The sequence below is a fragment of the Martes martes genome (genome assembly GCF_963455335.1).
Source record: "Martes martes genome assembly, chromosome: 12".
Classification (NCBI taxonomy): Eukaryota; Metazoa; Chordata; class Mammalia; order Carnivora; family Mustelidae; genus Martes; species Martes martes.
In genome coordinates, this window is record NC_137900.1 from 65,663,808 (window position 1) to 65,678,752 (window position 14,945).

The following is a 14,945-nucleotide window of genomic DNA, read 5'->3' on the forward strand; positions in this document are numbered from 1 at the left end:
CTTCCTTCCTGAAGCACATTGTGACTCTCCAGTGACACTCTGGTGTTCACATGGGTTAGTGATAGCTATCTTCATTGATGCTTCCCTTTTGAATTTATACCTGGAGCTAGTTGTGAGGTTCCAAGAAATTTGACTCCCCCCTAGGTGAGGTTTTGGTTTTCCGTTGTGACCATTGTGAAGTACAGTGGATGGACTTTCTGCTTAGTCTTTTTTGGGGGGAGGGAGGAGGTGTTTGACAGAACTTTATTTCTCATTCCCGTAAAGTCTGTCACAGTACTGTGGAAGTCTGCAGAACAGCTGCTCTTCTTGTGGGGGGCTCAGCATTCCAAACCGCTTTGAATTTCTGGCCCCTGTTTCTGTATGGGCTCCTAAAATGGAGGCAGGAAGAGCCTCAGAGTCTTGCACCAACAAATAAAGGCTTCAGCCCAGATCTGCTTAGTCGTAAAACTTGGAAACAGCTCCTGCTTTACCGCACGTTATATTTCTTGAACCATATGTTTGTAGCAACCCTTCCTTTTCTAAACAGCATTTCTAATCTGGCCAAAGCTGAAGTGACTGCTGCAGGATGGCCATCAGTTGTTTGTCTGGACAGTGGGGCCAGATAATCCTAAAACTCCTTCACATCAGTACCTTTATAGTCCTGACCTAAGTCTCTACCCACGAATGGTTTGAGATTCGGTAGAATCATCAGGCATAATGTCAATACAGGTGAGTTATAAAAGTCCTTGAATTACTTCTTTTGAACTTCGTGTGTGATGCCCTTTGTGGAAATAGTCCCTGCTCTCCTGCCTTTTTGATGTCAATCTTTTTGGAGATGCTCTTTCCCTGAGTGATGGGAGATTTCAGAGTTGCTCAGAGAATCATTGTAGGTATGCAGTGTGACAGACAACATTGATAAACAGTTAATCTACCTGCTTGGACATGTTTGTCCATCATGGGGCCATTTTCTGTTTGACACAGATGGCTGGTCAGTGTCACAGTCTGATGAGTCTCTCAGTAGGTGCAAGGAAATCTTTTTTCTGGTTTAAGCCGAGAGAGTGATGCTATACATGTGTTTTCTCCATTATGTTCTCCTTTCTGGATGCCACATAGACTTTTCAAAAAAAGAACCAAAGAAGTACCTCTCCTTCCATTATCTATTCTTTATTTCTTCCTAATCAGAGATGACAGTAATTTTTTGTCATTTAACATTGCCCTTCTCTGGATATATAGAATACAGACTTCTAAAACTATTTAGGTTTAGTAAAGTCGTATGCTGGCCCCTTAGATTATAATGGAAAAATAATTACAGGTTGTTCTTTTTCTTCTGATAACTGAAAACAACACTATTAAATGTTAGTTTATACATAGTATAAGCTGAGTGTTAGCAATAGCAGGCTCCTCATCCAGAAATACTTTCCTACTACAGTACAGAGCCTTCCTACTCACTACTCAACACTACACAGCTGCCAGTAAAGGTTTCCTTTGAGAGGTCTGTTTTTAAAATGCAGAACACCATATCCCCATAACCTTTTGCAGTTTTCTGAATAATGTGCTACGCTTTGATAGTTTGCCTCTTATTGCCTCTGCCTGGAGTCCCATCTCTATTTATCTAATTCCTACTCTTCCTTCTCGACTTGGATGAGGTGTGACTCAGGTCACAAGTCATTGCCTCTTCCCAAAGCCTCCCTTGCTCTCCTCCACAATCCCTACGAGTTAGGTGACCTTATTCTGTGTTGTTCCTTGTTCTTGAGAAATAACCTCTGCGTGGCACTTATGCTGTTGGGATCACTAGCAGATGGTTGGCTCCCTAAGGACAGGGACTTTGTCTTGCTGATTTCTATACTGGTTGAACTTGCCATAAGGTTGGGTTGTAGTATCCCTCTGTAGGTCTTTGTTGAATTCATGGCTGTTCACACCAGGGCTTTATTACTAACTTAGAACTGCACACAGGGTCATTGTATGGATTTAATATACATGAAAAAGACTGGTATTGTACTGAACTTTTTGCAGGCATCATAGGTGTTTGTTAAATCTAAATAACTTCACATGAATTCGTTTTTTTTTTAAAAGATTTTATTTATTTATTTGAGACAGTGAGCATGAGCAGAGGGAGGGGGAGAGGGAAAGGGAGAGAGAGAGAAGCAGACTCCCAGCTGAGTACAGAGCCCAATATGGGGCTCGATCCCAGACCCTGAGATCATGGACCTGAGCCAAAGGCAGACGCTAAATTGACTGAGCCACCCAGGCATCCCCACATACATTAGTTAAGCCAGTGTTTTCTTAACTGCTAAATAAACTTACCGTATCAGGAAGGAATAACACTTTTTGTATAAAGTGAAGAGAAAGGAAGGGAAAGGATAGATTTTTTTCAATAATAATAATACTGCTTTCATATGTACATAGTATTTGATTTCAAAGAGCTTTTTACAAAAGCTTATTTGGTTCTTTCACCAGTATTATGAAGTATTATCCCTATTTTAAAGAATTAGAGTTGTGATTTGCAAAAATCATAGAAGTCATTGAATTCACTTATTTATGTATGTGTGCATTCATGCCTTTGAAATTTGCGGTGTTAGAAACTCAAAAGCTTTAAAAGGCTCCACAGTAAAAAGTCTGCTTCCTGCCTCCATTTTCCAGCCATTCAGGTGTCTTTACTAGAGGCAGTCATGTGATGTTTATTTAATCTCCTAGTGATTGTTTTATGCGTGTATAAGCAAGTAGGTACACATATTCTCTTTCTTTCCTTTTTTAAAACTGATGGCAACACACTATTCATATTGATCTATGCTTTATTTAAAGCTTTTATTGTAAAATATAGCATACGTATATACACAATTTAAAGAATACTACATCTGTGTACCCAACACCTAGGGTATAAAATAGAATATTGCTGTATTACCAGTGTGAGCATTAACCCAGCTGTAGAAAGAAAGGGCCGTAGTGCCATGATTGCACGAAGGCTTATAAAAGAAGATACATTGAATGGTTTCTGAGACAGAGTCGGACTTGCAGTTTCCCAAGAGTTTACAAGATTCCCTTCAGGGGATGTTAGTGGGCAAGACCTTGACTGAGTCCTAGGGCTTCTCATAGAGGAGACATCTGGCAGGATTCTAGTGTTGCCATGTATGGATGACTGGCAGGAACGTGGTCAGAGAAGGGCCTGCTCTGTGTTTTCTCCTTCTTATCTTGCCAGAGCTGACCTCTAGCTCTCAGAAGTCAATTAAATGAGTGTGCTCAGAGTCAGGCAGTAGGACATGGAGGGAAGAGTGGGGACACTTCACCATCATATGGTAAAGATGAGCCAAGTGTGGATCAGAGTCTGGAGCAGGCTTACCTGGGCATTCTGTCCCCTGGCTAAGAAGGGCATAGGGGCACTAGACCTCTTAGTAATTGGTAATCACAGCCATCGATAGGACTGTGCAGAGTGAAGCTGTTTCAGTATGGACTGGTTGCCCTCGTATAGAGCTGTCACCCTGGCATCTAACTTGTGTTGTATCTTTTCCAACAACAACCAGTTCTCTACTTCTCTACCAACCAGCTGTTCCACGACTCAGTTCACTTCTGATGCTCTCCACTTGGAGTTAGCCCAGATGACACAGAATGAAGGCAGAGACCCACAGGACACCACCTGCCAGTGAGGTTCCCTGCATCTTCTCCCAGCATACTACCAGTTTGGAGATTTTTACAGCCTCCCCTCAGGCTTGAGAATTTGCAAACAGGACACATAGCACTACACTTGCTGTTTATTGTGAAGGACGCAAATGGGCAGCCAGATGACAAGGTGCATAGGGCGAGGTCTGGAAGGGTCTTGAGGAGTTTCTCTTCTGTCTCCATGGTATCAGGTGCACCACCTTCCCAGCACATGGGTGTGTTCACCAACCTGGAATGCTCCTGTTCAAAGTTTTTTTATTGCGGTGTCATTATTGGTTAAATTATTGGCCGTTGGTGACTGAACTCCATCTCCAATCCCTCTTTCTCTCCCCTCTTCCCAGAAGTCAGGTGGGTTGGTTTGGGGTGGGAAGTGGAAGTTCTGACTTTACCGTGGTTGGTATTTCTGTTGTCAGACTGGTCCCTCCCTTCCTTCCCACAGTGAGTCCCACAGTGAGCATATAAAAGATCTATCAGACAGTTCGAAGGGTTTTAGGTGCTCTGTGCCAGGAACAGGGGACAAAGACCAAATACATTTTTTGTTATACCACAAGTATCCTAGAAATTAATTTACCTCCCTTTCTATATGGGATAGTCTGCTTCTTGTATTTTTGTTTTTATTTCTTGGTTTTACTCTCTCATTTTAGTCTATTTTTCAGTAGCTTCTTGAAAAAAGGTACAAGATGTTAAAAAAAAAAAGGCCAAAAACTTTTGAGACTTAATGTTTGAAAGTTGTTTTTTTTTTTTTTAAGATTTTGTTTTTACATAATCTCTACACCCAGCATAGGACTCGAACTCACAACTGCAAGATCAAGAGTCACATGCCCCACTGGCTGAGCCAGCCAGGCGCCCTGAAATTGTTTTTATCTTACACCTAATACTTATAACTTCTCAAGTACATACTTCTAAATGGGAAATAATTTTCCCTCAGAATTGTGAAAGCATTGCTCTGTGGTCTTCTAACTTCCAGTATTGCTGCAGAAGCCTAAAGCCATTCTGATTCCTGATCCTTTTTGTAGGATGTTTTCTCTCTATTGAAGTGTGTAGAATCTTTTGGTCCCCAGTATAGTGGAATTTTACAATGTTACACCCTTTCTTAGGAAGTTACTTATTTCTGATTTGAGAAACTTTCTTCAATTAGCTTTTTTAAAAAAAATTCTTTTTTCTTAGTAATCTCCACAGCCAATATGGGGCTTGAATGCACAACCCTGAGATCAAACGTCGCATGCTTTGCTGACTGAGCCAGCCAGGCGCCCCTTCTTCAGTTAGTTCTTTGATGATGACTTCCTTTCCTCTCTTTTCTATTTGTATTTCTGTTATTTAGTTATTGGACATCCTGGACTAGTCCTTTAATTTCTTACTTTTTCTCCCATTTTCTATTTTTTAAAAATTTTGCTGTGCCTTCTGAGAGATTTCTTCAACTTTATCTACCTCCCCTTTTTTGAGTTTTTTGTTTCTGCTCTAAAGCTTTATTTATTTATTTGAGAGAGAAAGAGCAAGCAGGTCCCGGCGGGGGGAGAGGCCAAAGAAGGGAAGGAGGGAGGGAGAGAATCTCCAGCAGACTCTTCACTGAGTCAGGAGCCCGATGCGGGGCTTGATCCCATGACCTTAAGAACATGACCTGTGCTGAAATCAAGAGTCGGGTGCTTAACCGACTGAGCCACCCAGGCACCCCTATCATTTTAATTTCTAAGAGCTCATCTTTGTTCTCATGGTGCTCCTTTTTTTTATCTTTAAATCATATCTTGCTGCTGTTGTATAATTGCAGTATCTGTGCCTGTGAAGTACTGGTTGGTGTTCAGTCTGCCGTAAGAATGAGACTTCCTCTTTTATTCGTTTTTATTCAGTGAGTTGTAATCTGTTACTTTTGTTGAATTTTTTAAAGTTTATGTGGCCTTAGAAGGTGAGTTAGGGAGTATTCCTTCTCTTCTCTGGATGACTTTGTGAAAGAATAGATTTTTCTATTTATTGAATGATTGGAATGAATGTGTTCATAAATTTTCTTGTGTGTTTTTTTTTTTTTAAGATTTTATTTATTTGGCAGAGAGAGACACAGCGAGAGAGGAAACACAAGCATGGGGAGTGGGAGAGGTAGAAGCAGGCCTCCCACTGAGCAGGGAGCCCGATGTGGGGCTCAAACCTAGGACCCTGAGATCATGACCCGAGCCAAAGGCAGCTGCCCAACGACTGAGCTACCCAGGCACTCCCATAAATTTTCTTTTTAAAGGACACCTGGCTCTGAAACTGTCTTTGAAGAACTTTTTTTGTTTTCAGACAACCAGTTTAATTCTTTAATGATTAAAATACCATTCAAAAAAAAAATAAAATACCATTCAGCTTCTATGTCTTGTTCCAATTAAATTCGATAGTTAATATTTTTAAAAAGTTACTCATTTTACCTAAGTTTTCAAACTTGCTGTCTTAAAGTGTCTTATAATAACCCTTCATCACCTATTAAACCATAATCCCCACCGAATGTAGTCTGTTTCATTCCTCATGGGTTTTTCTCTCTTTTTGGATTTATCCTCCTTTGTAGATATGAAAGTCTTTTCAAAGGGCCAGATTTGGCCTTATGGATCCTTTCTTTTGTAACTTTGTTTCCTATTTCTGCTGAGATCTATCTACATATCCATATCTATATCCCCATGTATCTGTATCCATTCTTCTGTTTTTTCCATTCTTTTTTGTTTTCACTGGACATATTTCATTGTTTTTTTTCTAACTTCTTTAATTGATGCCTAGTGATTTCATTTTAAGTCATTTTTTTTAAGACTTGAGAAAAAACTTGAAGTGTTTATGTCTTGTGATCTTGGGTTTTTTACCTTTGTTCATATTCATCTCCCCTTTTTATAATTATTTGTTGTCAGGATTAAGTAAGGCAAAGGTGAGTATTCTCACACAGTAGGTGCAGAGTAAATAGTTGTTACATGTTTTGAATTTGGCATATTTACTGAAGTGATTTCTTTCCACCCTAGTGCACACGCCTATGCTTTGGGCATCCTGCCCTCCGCATCGCTGTCAGTGTGCAAACAGCTGTAATCGCTGTAATCAGTAGCATCAGCATCCTCTGGAGTCCAATATTTTCCTCCTCTGCTCATGGTTTCACTGAGCTGGACTTTCCTTGGCATAGTAATTTTATTTTCTTTCCTCGTGTGCCATTGAGAACAGTAGCCATGGTTCGTTCTCAGAGTTCTTAGTCCGACCTGCAGTGGTGCCATCCCACCGAGGAATGCTAACTTTTTTCTACACTCGGTCACAGTTGTGCTCAGTGCCTACTGCTGAATCACTTGTTTCTTCTCACTGGATTGGTATGGTATCTTGCCTTTGTTGCTGGGCCTTTTCTTATTCCTGAAACAGCTCTATAATCTTTCATTAGCCACTTTTTCTCTTTTATTGCCATTCCAACTTTGGTCACTTATATTCTGTCAAGCTGGGGTCAGCAAGGATTTTCTGTAAAGGTCCAGATGATAAATATTTTACACTTTGCAGAGCAAATGTGGTCTCTGTCACATTCTCAATCCCCACATGCCTGCTGAAATGTAAAAGCCATTTCTGACTTTAGTAAATACGAATTGTTAATTTTTTTTCTGGTGCCTTAATTTTTAAATTGTGAAATAGAATATATATTTAAAAATGGATGAAAACTTACACACTTGGTTTGATGCACAAAAATGAAACAAAGTTTTGTGAATCCTATCTCCCAAATCAGAAATAGAATATTATCAGTATTATCAGAATATTATCAGAGCTGCCCTCTGATGTTCTCCCTGACTGCAGCTTTCCTCTACCTACCTAGCATCCTGCATTTTCTTTGCTTTTAAAGTGGTTTTACCCCATATGATAAATCTCTTAATTGATTTTGAGTTTTGTATAAAATGGAATCATCTCTCTATGTACCTTCTTTTGCTTAGCAATTATGTTTTTGGGATTCATTCATGTGAATGCACATGGTTCATTCAGTTTCACTGCTTATTGAATTTAATTTTTGGACTTTTACAGTGCATTTTACTGTTGATGGACATTTGGATTGTTTCCAGTCTTTTGTTCTCATGAGTAATGCTGCTTTGAATGTTCTTATTTACATTTCCTGATGCACATGTGTACGAGATTTTAAGGGACCTTACCTACCAGTGAAATTGTTGGGCCCCTGCAAGGCTAGCTTTGTTAATGTTACCTATGTATTTATGCTTTTGTTCTTCATTTGCATTTCAGATCTTCTTTATGAGATCATTGTTCAACTGCCTTTATGATTAACTTTACTGATAGCCATTGGGTGACAAACTCTTAAGTTATTACTTCTTCCAAATTACTTTTATTTTACCCTCATTCATGAAAGATATTTGTCTTTATATAGAATTCTATTTTATCTCAGCACATTGCGGGCATTGTTTCACTGTCTGACTATAAATAATTTGACTTCAGTATTGCTTTTGAAGACACTTGTCCCTCTTATTCTTACCTCTTTTAAAAGTAACCTTTCTCTTCTTTCTGGCTGCTTTTAAAATATTCTTTTTTGTTGTTGCTGTAAAATTCCACTGTGATATCTCTTTGTCTAGATTTCTTTTTAATTATCCTGTTTGGAATGTATCAGGCTTCTTGAATATTTAGATAAGTTTTTTTTTTTTAGTTTTCGAAAGTTTGACAAAGAATTGCTGAGAACATTGCCCTTGCCTCATTCCTTTTACTCCTTCTTGAGGTCCAGTCCAAGTTTTCCAAATTCTGTCACTTCTGTCTTCCATGTCTCTTCATCTTTTTTTCCCTGTGTACCACCTCTTTTTTTTATTTTTTAAAATTTTTTTATTTTTTAATTTTTTTTAGATTTTATTTATTTATTTGACAGACAGAGATCACAAGTAGGCAGAGAGGCAGGCAGAGAGAGAGAGAGGAAAGCAGTCTTCCTGCCAAGCAGAGAGCCCAATGCGGGGCTCGATCCCAGGACCCTGGGATCATGACCTGAGCCGAAGGCAGAGGCTTTAACCCACTGAGCCACCCAGGCGCCCCTGTGTACCACCTCTTTACTCTCTGCTGTGGTTTGAGTAATTTCCTTTGACTAGTCTTCCAGTTCCCTAACTCACCTTTTGTTTCTCTAATTTGCTGTTAAGTCTGTCTATTGCATTTTTAAATTTCCTTTTATTTTTTACTTTTTGAGAGAAAGAGAGAGAGTATACATGCCATGGAGGGGGAGGGGCAGAGTGTGAGGAGGAGAGGAAATCCCAAGCAGGCTTCCCACCCAGTGCAAAGCCCAATGCAGGGCTCAGTCTGACAACCCAGAGATTATGACCTGAGCCTAAATGAAGAATCAGTTGCTCAACCGACTGAGCCACCCAGGTGCCCCAAGTTTTTTATTTCTAATAATACATTCTTACCTATTAGAAATTCTGTTTGGTTCATTTTCTTCCTTCCTTCCTTCCTTTTTTTTTTTTTTTTAAAGTTACTTCTACCCTTGAGAGTCACATGCTTCACTGGCTGACCCAGCCGGGTACCCCTGCTTGGTTCATTTTCAAATCATTTTGTTCTACTCATGGTGTTTTGTTTCCTTATTTGTTATAGATATATGACTGAGTGAGTGTGATCTGCTTATTTTTTCTCACAAGTGTATCTTGGAAAATGTTTGAGGTTGAGGATAATAAAGTTGGTTTCTCCAAAGGAGATTGCATTTGCTTCTGTCAGCTGCCTAGGGGCCCTTCCAGTCCTTGGCTCTTAAAATAAACTCTGGGCTTGAGGTTTTTCGGAACACCCAAGTAGTATTTTAAATTGTAATTACCCATGTGAGGGCTGGCTTGTGGCTTTCAGTTCTCAGAGGAGATGTCTTTCTTCCCTCTCTTCAGTGCCATGGCTCAAGACATTTTCTTTCCCACTTTAAATAGTCCCTGTGGAATATGGAAACTCATTTCTAGTTTACCCTCATGTTGAGAGTTGTAGCTTTTTTGAGGTTCCACCTTTCCCAGGGTCTTCAAACTCCCCATCTTAGGTAGGTCAGCATTGTTTGTCTTCTGTTCCCAGAGGCCTGCAAGGCTGCAAAAGTTGATAATTGAATTTACCCAATTTGGTAAACACTTTTCAAGGTGAAAATCAGCTTTAGCCAGCTCAATTGACTTTTCTGTGTTCCTGTCTTCATTTAACTTTTATTCTGAATATTCCTTTATTTCTTATCAACTTATGAATGCATTTGAGAGACATTTTAAAATACTTTTCCTGTAATTTTTGTTGTTTTCAGTGGGAAGCTTAGCATAGCTTCTGAGTCTACAGTGTTGCTGGAAGCAGGAGAGTCTCAATTTTTTAAATTTTATTTTTATTTATTTATCTTTTAAAAGATTTTATTCATTTATTTGTCAGAGAGAGAGAGAGAGAGAGAGAGAAAGTACAAGCCAGGGGGGAGGGCGTGCAGCAGGGAGAGGCAGAGGGAGAAACAGGCTACCTGCTGAGTAGGGAGCCCGATGTGGGACTCGATCCCAGGACCCTGAGATCATGACCTGAGCTGAAGGCAGAGCCTTAACTGGCTGAGCCACCCAGGTGCCCCTGGTTTTTTTTCTTATTTTTATACTCTCATTTAGATTTTTTGTTCTTGGGAGGAGTGATCATGCCTGGGACCTCTTGTGCAGTGTCAGTGTTGAGGGGACACTCAGCGATATAGGTAGATGTGCAGGCAGAAACACTTTGGAGGGCTTTCATTTTACATGTTTTATATCAAATTATGTTTTTTAGTCTTTCTAGTTATTTGGTGAGGTTGGTATATTATTGTAACCTCTATTTCACAGAACAAACTAAGACTTAAGGGGAAGAATCTGGACCCAAATCTAGTAATTAGTTGGGCTGGGATTTAGATTCATGACTTTTGACATCGTTCTGTGTCCTTTCCACTACAGCATGTTGCTTTTTAATTAACATCGTGGACATTTGACATCCTTTGATTATTGTATCTAGATATGAAAATTCTGGGGAAACCACCGGATTAATAATATCCAGGTGAAATTATCTCTAAATTCTCACCTGAAGGAAATTGTTAGCTGAACGTTCACTTCGCTTAATTTTTTTTATCAGTGACTTAAAACGATATATTGAAATCTGTTAACAGCAAGCAGAAAAGAAGAAAGTGAGAAATACAGCACTGTGAAATACTTCTGTTGTAAATATAAGTAATTTTTGTCTTTTCCAACAGGTGTGTATGTAATATAGATTGCAGTGGCTACAGTTTTAATCCTGTGTGTGCTTCTGATGGGAGTTCCTACAATAATCCTTGTTTTGTTCGAGAAGCATCTTGTATAAAGCAAGAACAAATTGATATAAGGCATCTTGGTCATTGCACAGGTAAAATCCATTCTACTCATCCAGAGACCTGTCTTTAATATTCTATGTCTGAAATCTTATTTGTCATTTAGGTAGTGTTCCATATTTATAAAATGAGAAGTCTTTGATGTTCTATTTGTTTCTTCTATTACTTTGTATTTTAGAATTTCTTTGTTGTTACTAATTTAGATTTTTTTTTCATTTATTTTCATCTTCTCAAGACTCAGATGATGCTTTTCTGTTGATCATGTAGTTAGTTAGTAAGCCCTTCCTAACATAGACTTGTAGATACATTTATAGTTCTTAAAGGTTGTCTCAAATTTATAGTAATGATTATAGCTGTTTAATAGTCAACTTATTTTAATTATAGTAAAATTACAAGCATTACCATATATTCATATTTTTTTTCCTAGAGCATAAAAGGTCACTTTGTTTTCACATTCTCTCTGTAGTTTTTGCCCTTACGTATTTTGTATTGTTAGAGATTTTGGTGTGAGGTTATAGAATGTAAGGAAAAATTATTACTTTCAGTTTAAAATTCTTTCTTACCGGGGCGCCTGGGTGGCTCAGTGGGTTAAAGCCTCTGCCTTCGGCTCAGGTCATGATCTCAGGGTCCTGGGATCGAGCCCCGCATCGGGCTCTCTGCTCAGCAGGGAGCCTGCTTCCCTTCCTCTCTCTCTGCCTGCCTCTCTGCCTACTTGTGATCTCTATCTGATAAATAAAATCTTTAAAAAAAAAAAAATTCTTTCTTACCAAGAAAATTCTTTTCTTGCTTTTTGTCATAGTTTAGAGCCACGATACCAGCTAAGAATTTGTTTTTGTTTTCTATTTCAACTAGAAATATCCAGTCACTAAAGGCAGAACTTCTCAAGTTCCTTAGTAACACACATATGGGCTGGGATAATGTGTTATTTCCTAGTAACTTACAACATACAAGAGCCGACACATTGTCATGGACTTGCGGGTCTTTCCTGCTTACAAGGCCCAACGCTCCTACCTTTTTGGACTTATTAAAGGGTTATGTTTTTATCTAAGCTAAGGGGAAATGTTGTAAGCCAGAGTTTGGTACTTTATACTGGTAAGAAATTATTTGTGAAATACAACACAAGGAATTGCAGTATCTCTGCTTTAAGCTACCAGAGAATGGTCAAGAAGCTCATGAGAGGATTTCCAGGCACAGATCAGATATGGGTGGGAGAACAAACCATTTGCTGATAGAGACCCCTTGTAGGTAGACACTCCACTTAGCCTTGATCTTAAAGAAGTGCATAGTTTGTTTTTCTTTCGTAGAGTGGCATTTAGAGCCCAAGTTGAAACAGTAGCTTAGAGAAATAATACCTTTTATGAAGAACTGGTTCATGATTGAATGGTTCTACCTGCAATTTCAAACTTCAAGTAGGTCAACCTTGAAAATTTTACTAATTGAAATTGATGCCTATTTAGAATCCTTTGGAGTAGTTGGTCCTTAACTTTTTTTAAAAAAAGATTTTATTTACTTATTTGACAGACAGAGATCACAAGTAGGTAGAGAGGTAGGCAGAGAGGGAAGCAGGCCCCCCGCTGAGCAGAGAGCTCAATGTGGGACTCGATCCCAGGACCCTGAGATCATGACCTGAGTGGAAGGCAGAGGCTTAACCCACTGAGCCACCCAGGCACCCCTGGTCCTTAACTTTTATCTTGGTCCTTTTGGTAATACTTCCATTCATACCTAATTACACCTTCCCTTTCCTTTCTCACTATGTAGTGGGACGCTGAAGCTTGTGCTTCCAACATGCATTTTTGACATCTTTTTTTTTTTTTTTTTTAAGATTTTATTTATTTGACAGAGAATACAAGTAGGCAGAGAAGCAGGCAGAGAGAGAGAGAGAGGAAGGGAAGCAGACTCCTGCTGAGCAGAGAATCCTGTGCAGGGCTTGATCCCGGAACCCTGGGATCACGACCCAAGCTGAAGGCAGAGGCTTTAACCCACTGAGCCACCCAGGTGCCCCCAACATGCATTTTTGGTTCATTTACAGTGTTCCCAGTCCAAATACAGTTCACCAGTCTGGGGTCATTTCTATCTAAGTTTTGTCTGATAACAAAGCTGAGATTCCACCTTTATTTAATCTGATATGTGTCCAGAGAAACAGTGGTAGGAGAGGTAAATCTTGAGATCATTGTCCGTTGGAGAGAGGGCTAATCCTTTGCCTTTAGGGTCTGTGTTATTTTAGCTTGCACAGGGAAGACTTTTTAAGGAGATGACATTTGAGCTGAAATCTAAATGAAGTTAGGTTGTTCATCTTGCAGAACTTGTATATATTTGGGGTGCCTTGAGGCCTGAGATAGAAATGGCACAATAGATGAAGAGAATGCTGGGAAATGTGAGCAAGATAAATGGACAGAGTTGGGAAGGACTGGCGCATTTGGAATATTTGGGAGCTTCATGGTATGACTTAAACATCTTGTATGTCTTAATATGAAAACTTTTCTTTTATAGACACAGATGACACTAGTTTGTTGGGAAAAAAAGATGATGGACTACCATATCGACCAGATGTGAAAGGTACTGAATTGTGATTTTCCAGATTTTGGCCAACTATTGAAATACAGTCACTAGCTGTCCTTCGTAGTTCTATTTCCATTATAATGATCATTGCAGCTTTGCTCTCTGTAGCAATACATTATGGAATATATTATTAATAATATTAAAAAGCTAAGCTGCTTATTCTCAATTTACAGAGTCCTCTCATATATGCTTTCTTTAATTAAAAATTTTTATTGAGATATTGCAGATTCACGTGTAGTTGTAAGAAATTACACTGGAAGATCCCTCATCTTTGCTTTTTAAATCCTCTTTACTTCTTTAGAATATACTGTTAATGCTTGCGCTCTGTGCACAGGTCTTTGATCCTTATTCCCTCTGCCTGGAACTTTTCTCTAACTAATATTCATCCTTTCAGTCTTAGCTTTTCCCTTAGTCATTTCCCTTTGGGAAGTAATCCTTGACCCTGAGTCTAGATTAGGTGCGTCTCTATATACTCTCCTATGCAAACACTTAACCTACTTTAATTATAATTGTCTTTTTTAGTCATCTGTATCCCCCTTTAGGCCCTGAGTTTTGTGAGGATGGGAGACTGTGCCTGCATCTGTCATGTTCACTTTTGTATTCCTAACTCTTGGCAGAATGTTTGGCACATACTGAGGTGCTCTATAATTGTCAAAAGAATGGATGAAACTCAAAGAAACTGTAGGATTTATTGGTACAGAGTCTTATATGTAGTAAAAGTCAGAGCAACAGGGATTGGATTCCAGGTATATTGACATTAACTCTAGTGCTCTTTGGTTTAATATGATTCTTAAACTACTCTGAGGCCTAAGGACCAAGGGGAACATTGAGGCTCTATGAGGCTCTCTCTAGTGAACTGAAGCAGGTCTAGATCATGGGACTCCTAGTTTGAGACTTAAATATAATTGCTCTTTCACACATGCATCTTCTACCCATGTTAGGTTATACTAATGGAGAATTGTTTTTAGATGTGTGATCTACCTTTTATGCCTGATTTCTAAAAAATATATAAAATGAGAATAATAATAGTACCTATCTCATAGTTTTATAAAAATTAAATAATATAGGGGCTCCTAGGAGCTCAGTCAATTAAATGTCTGACTCTTGGTTTAGCCTCAGATCATAATCTTATGGGTGGTGAGATCAAGCACCAAGTTGGGCCCCGTGCTCAGTGGTGAGTCTGCTTGAAGATTCTCTCACTCTCCCTCTGCCCCTGCCCCTCCTTGCATGCTTATTCCCTCTCTCTCTCTCTCTCTCTCAAATAAATAATTAATCTTTAAAAAATTAAATAATACATGTCAAGCGCTTAGAACAGTATTGGACATACTCTTAAGTGCTTAATAAATAATAACTTATTATAATTGAAGAATTTGTTATTTTCTTCACTGGAATCCTATCACACCTGAATCATTTATATCCCATGAGCTCCTGAAGTATCAGTTTCCTATGTTGATACAAGTGCTATTTTTAAAATAGAAAATCT

At 38.9% G+C, this 14,945-nt stretch overlaps 1 protein-coding gene across 1 annotated transcript in view; it reads left to right on the plus strand.

Annotated features, from left to right (window-relative positions):
* TMEFF1 (transmembrane protein with EGF like and two follistatin like domains 1) overlaps positions 1-14,945 on the plus strand; it is an 84,241-nt gene that overhangs the window by 45,143 nt on the left and 24,153 nt on the right. The window contains exons 6-7 of the mRNA XM_080819183.1: positions 10,790-10,938; positions 13,394-13,459. Of these exons, the coding sequence (XP_080675309.1) occupies positions 10,790-10,938; positions 13,394-13,459 (215 nt within the window). The remainder of the gene's footprint in view (positions 1-10,789; positions 10,939-13,393; positions 13,460-14,945) is intronic.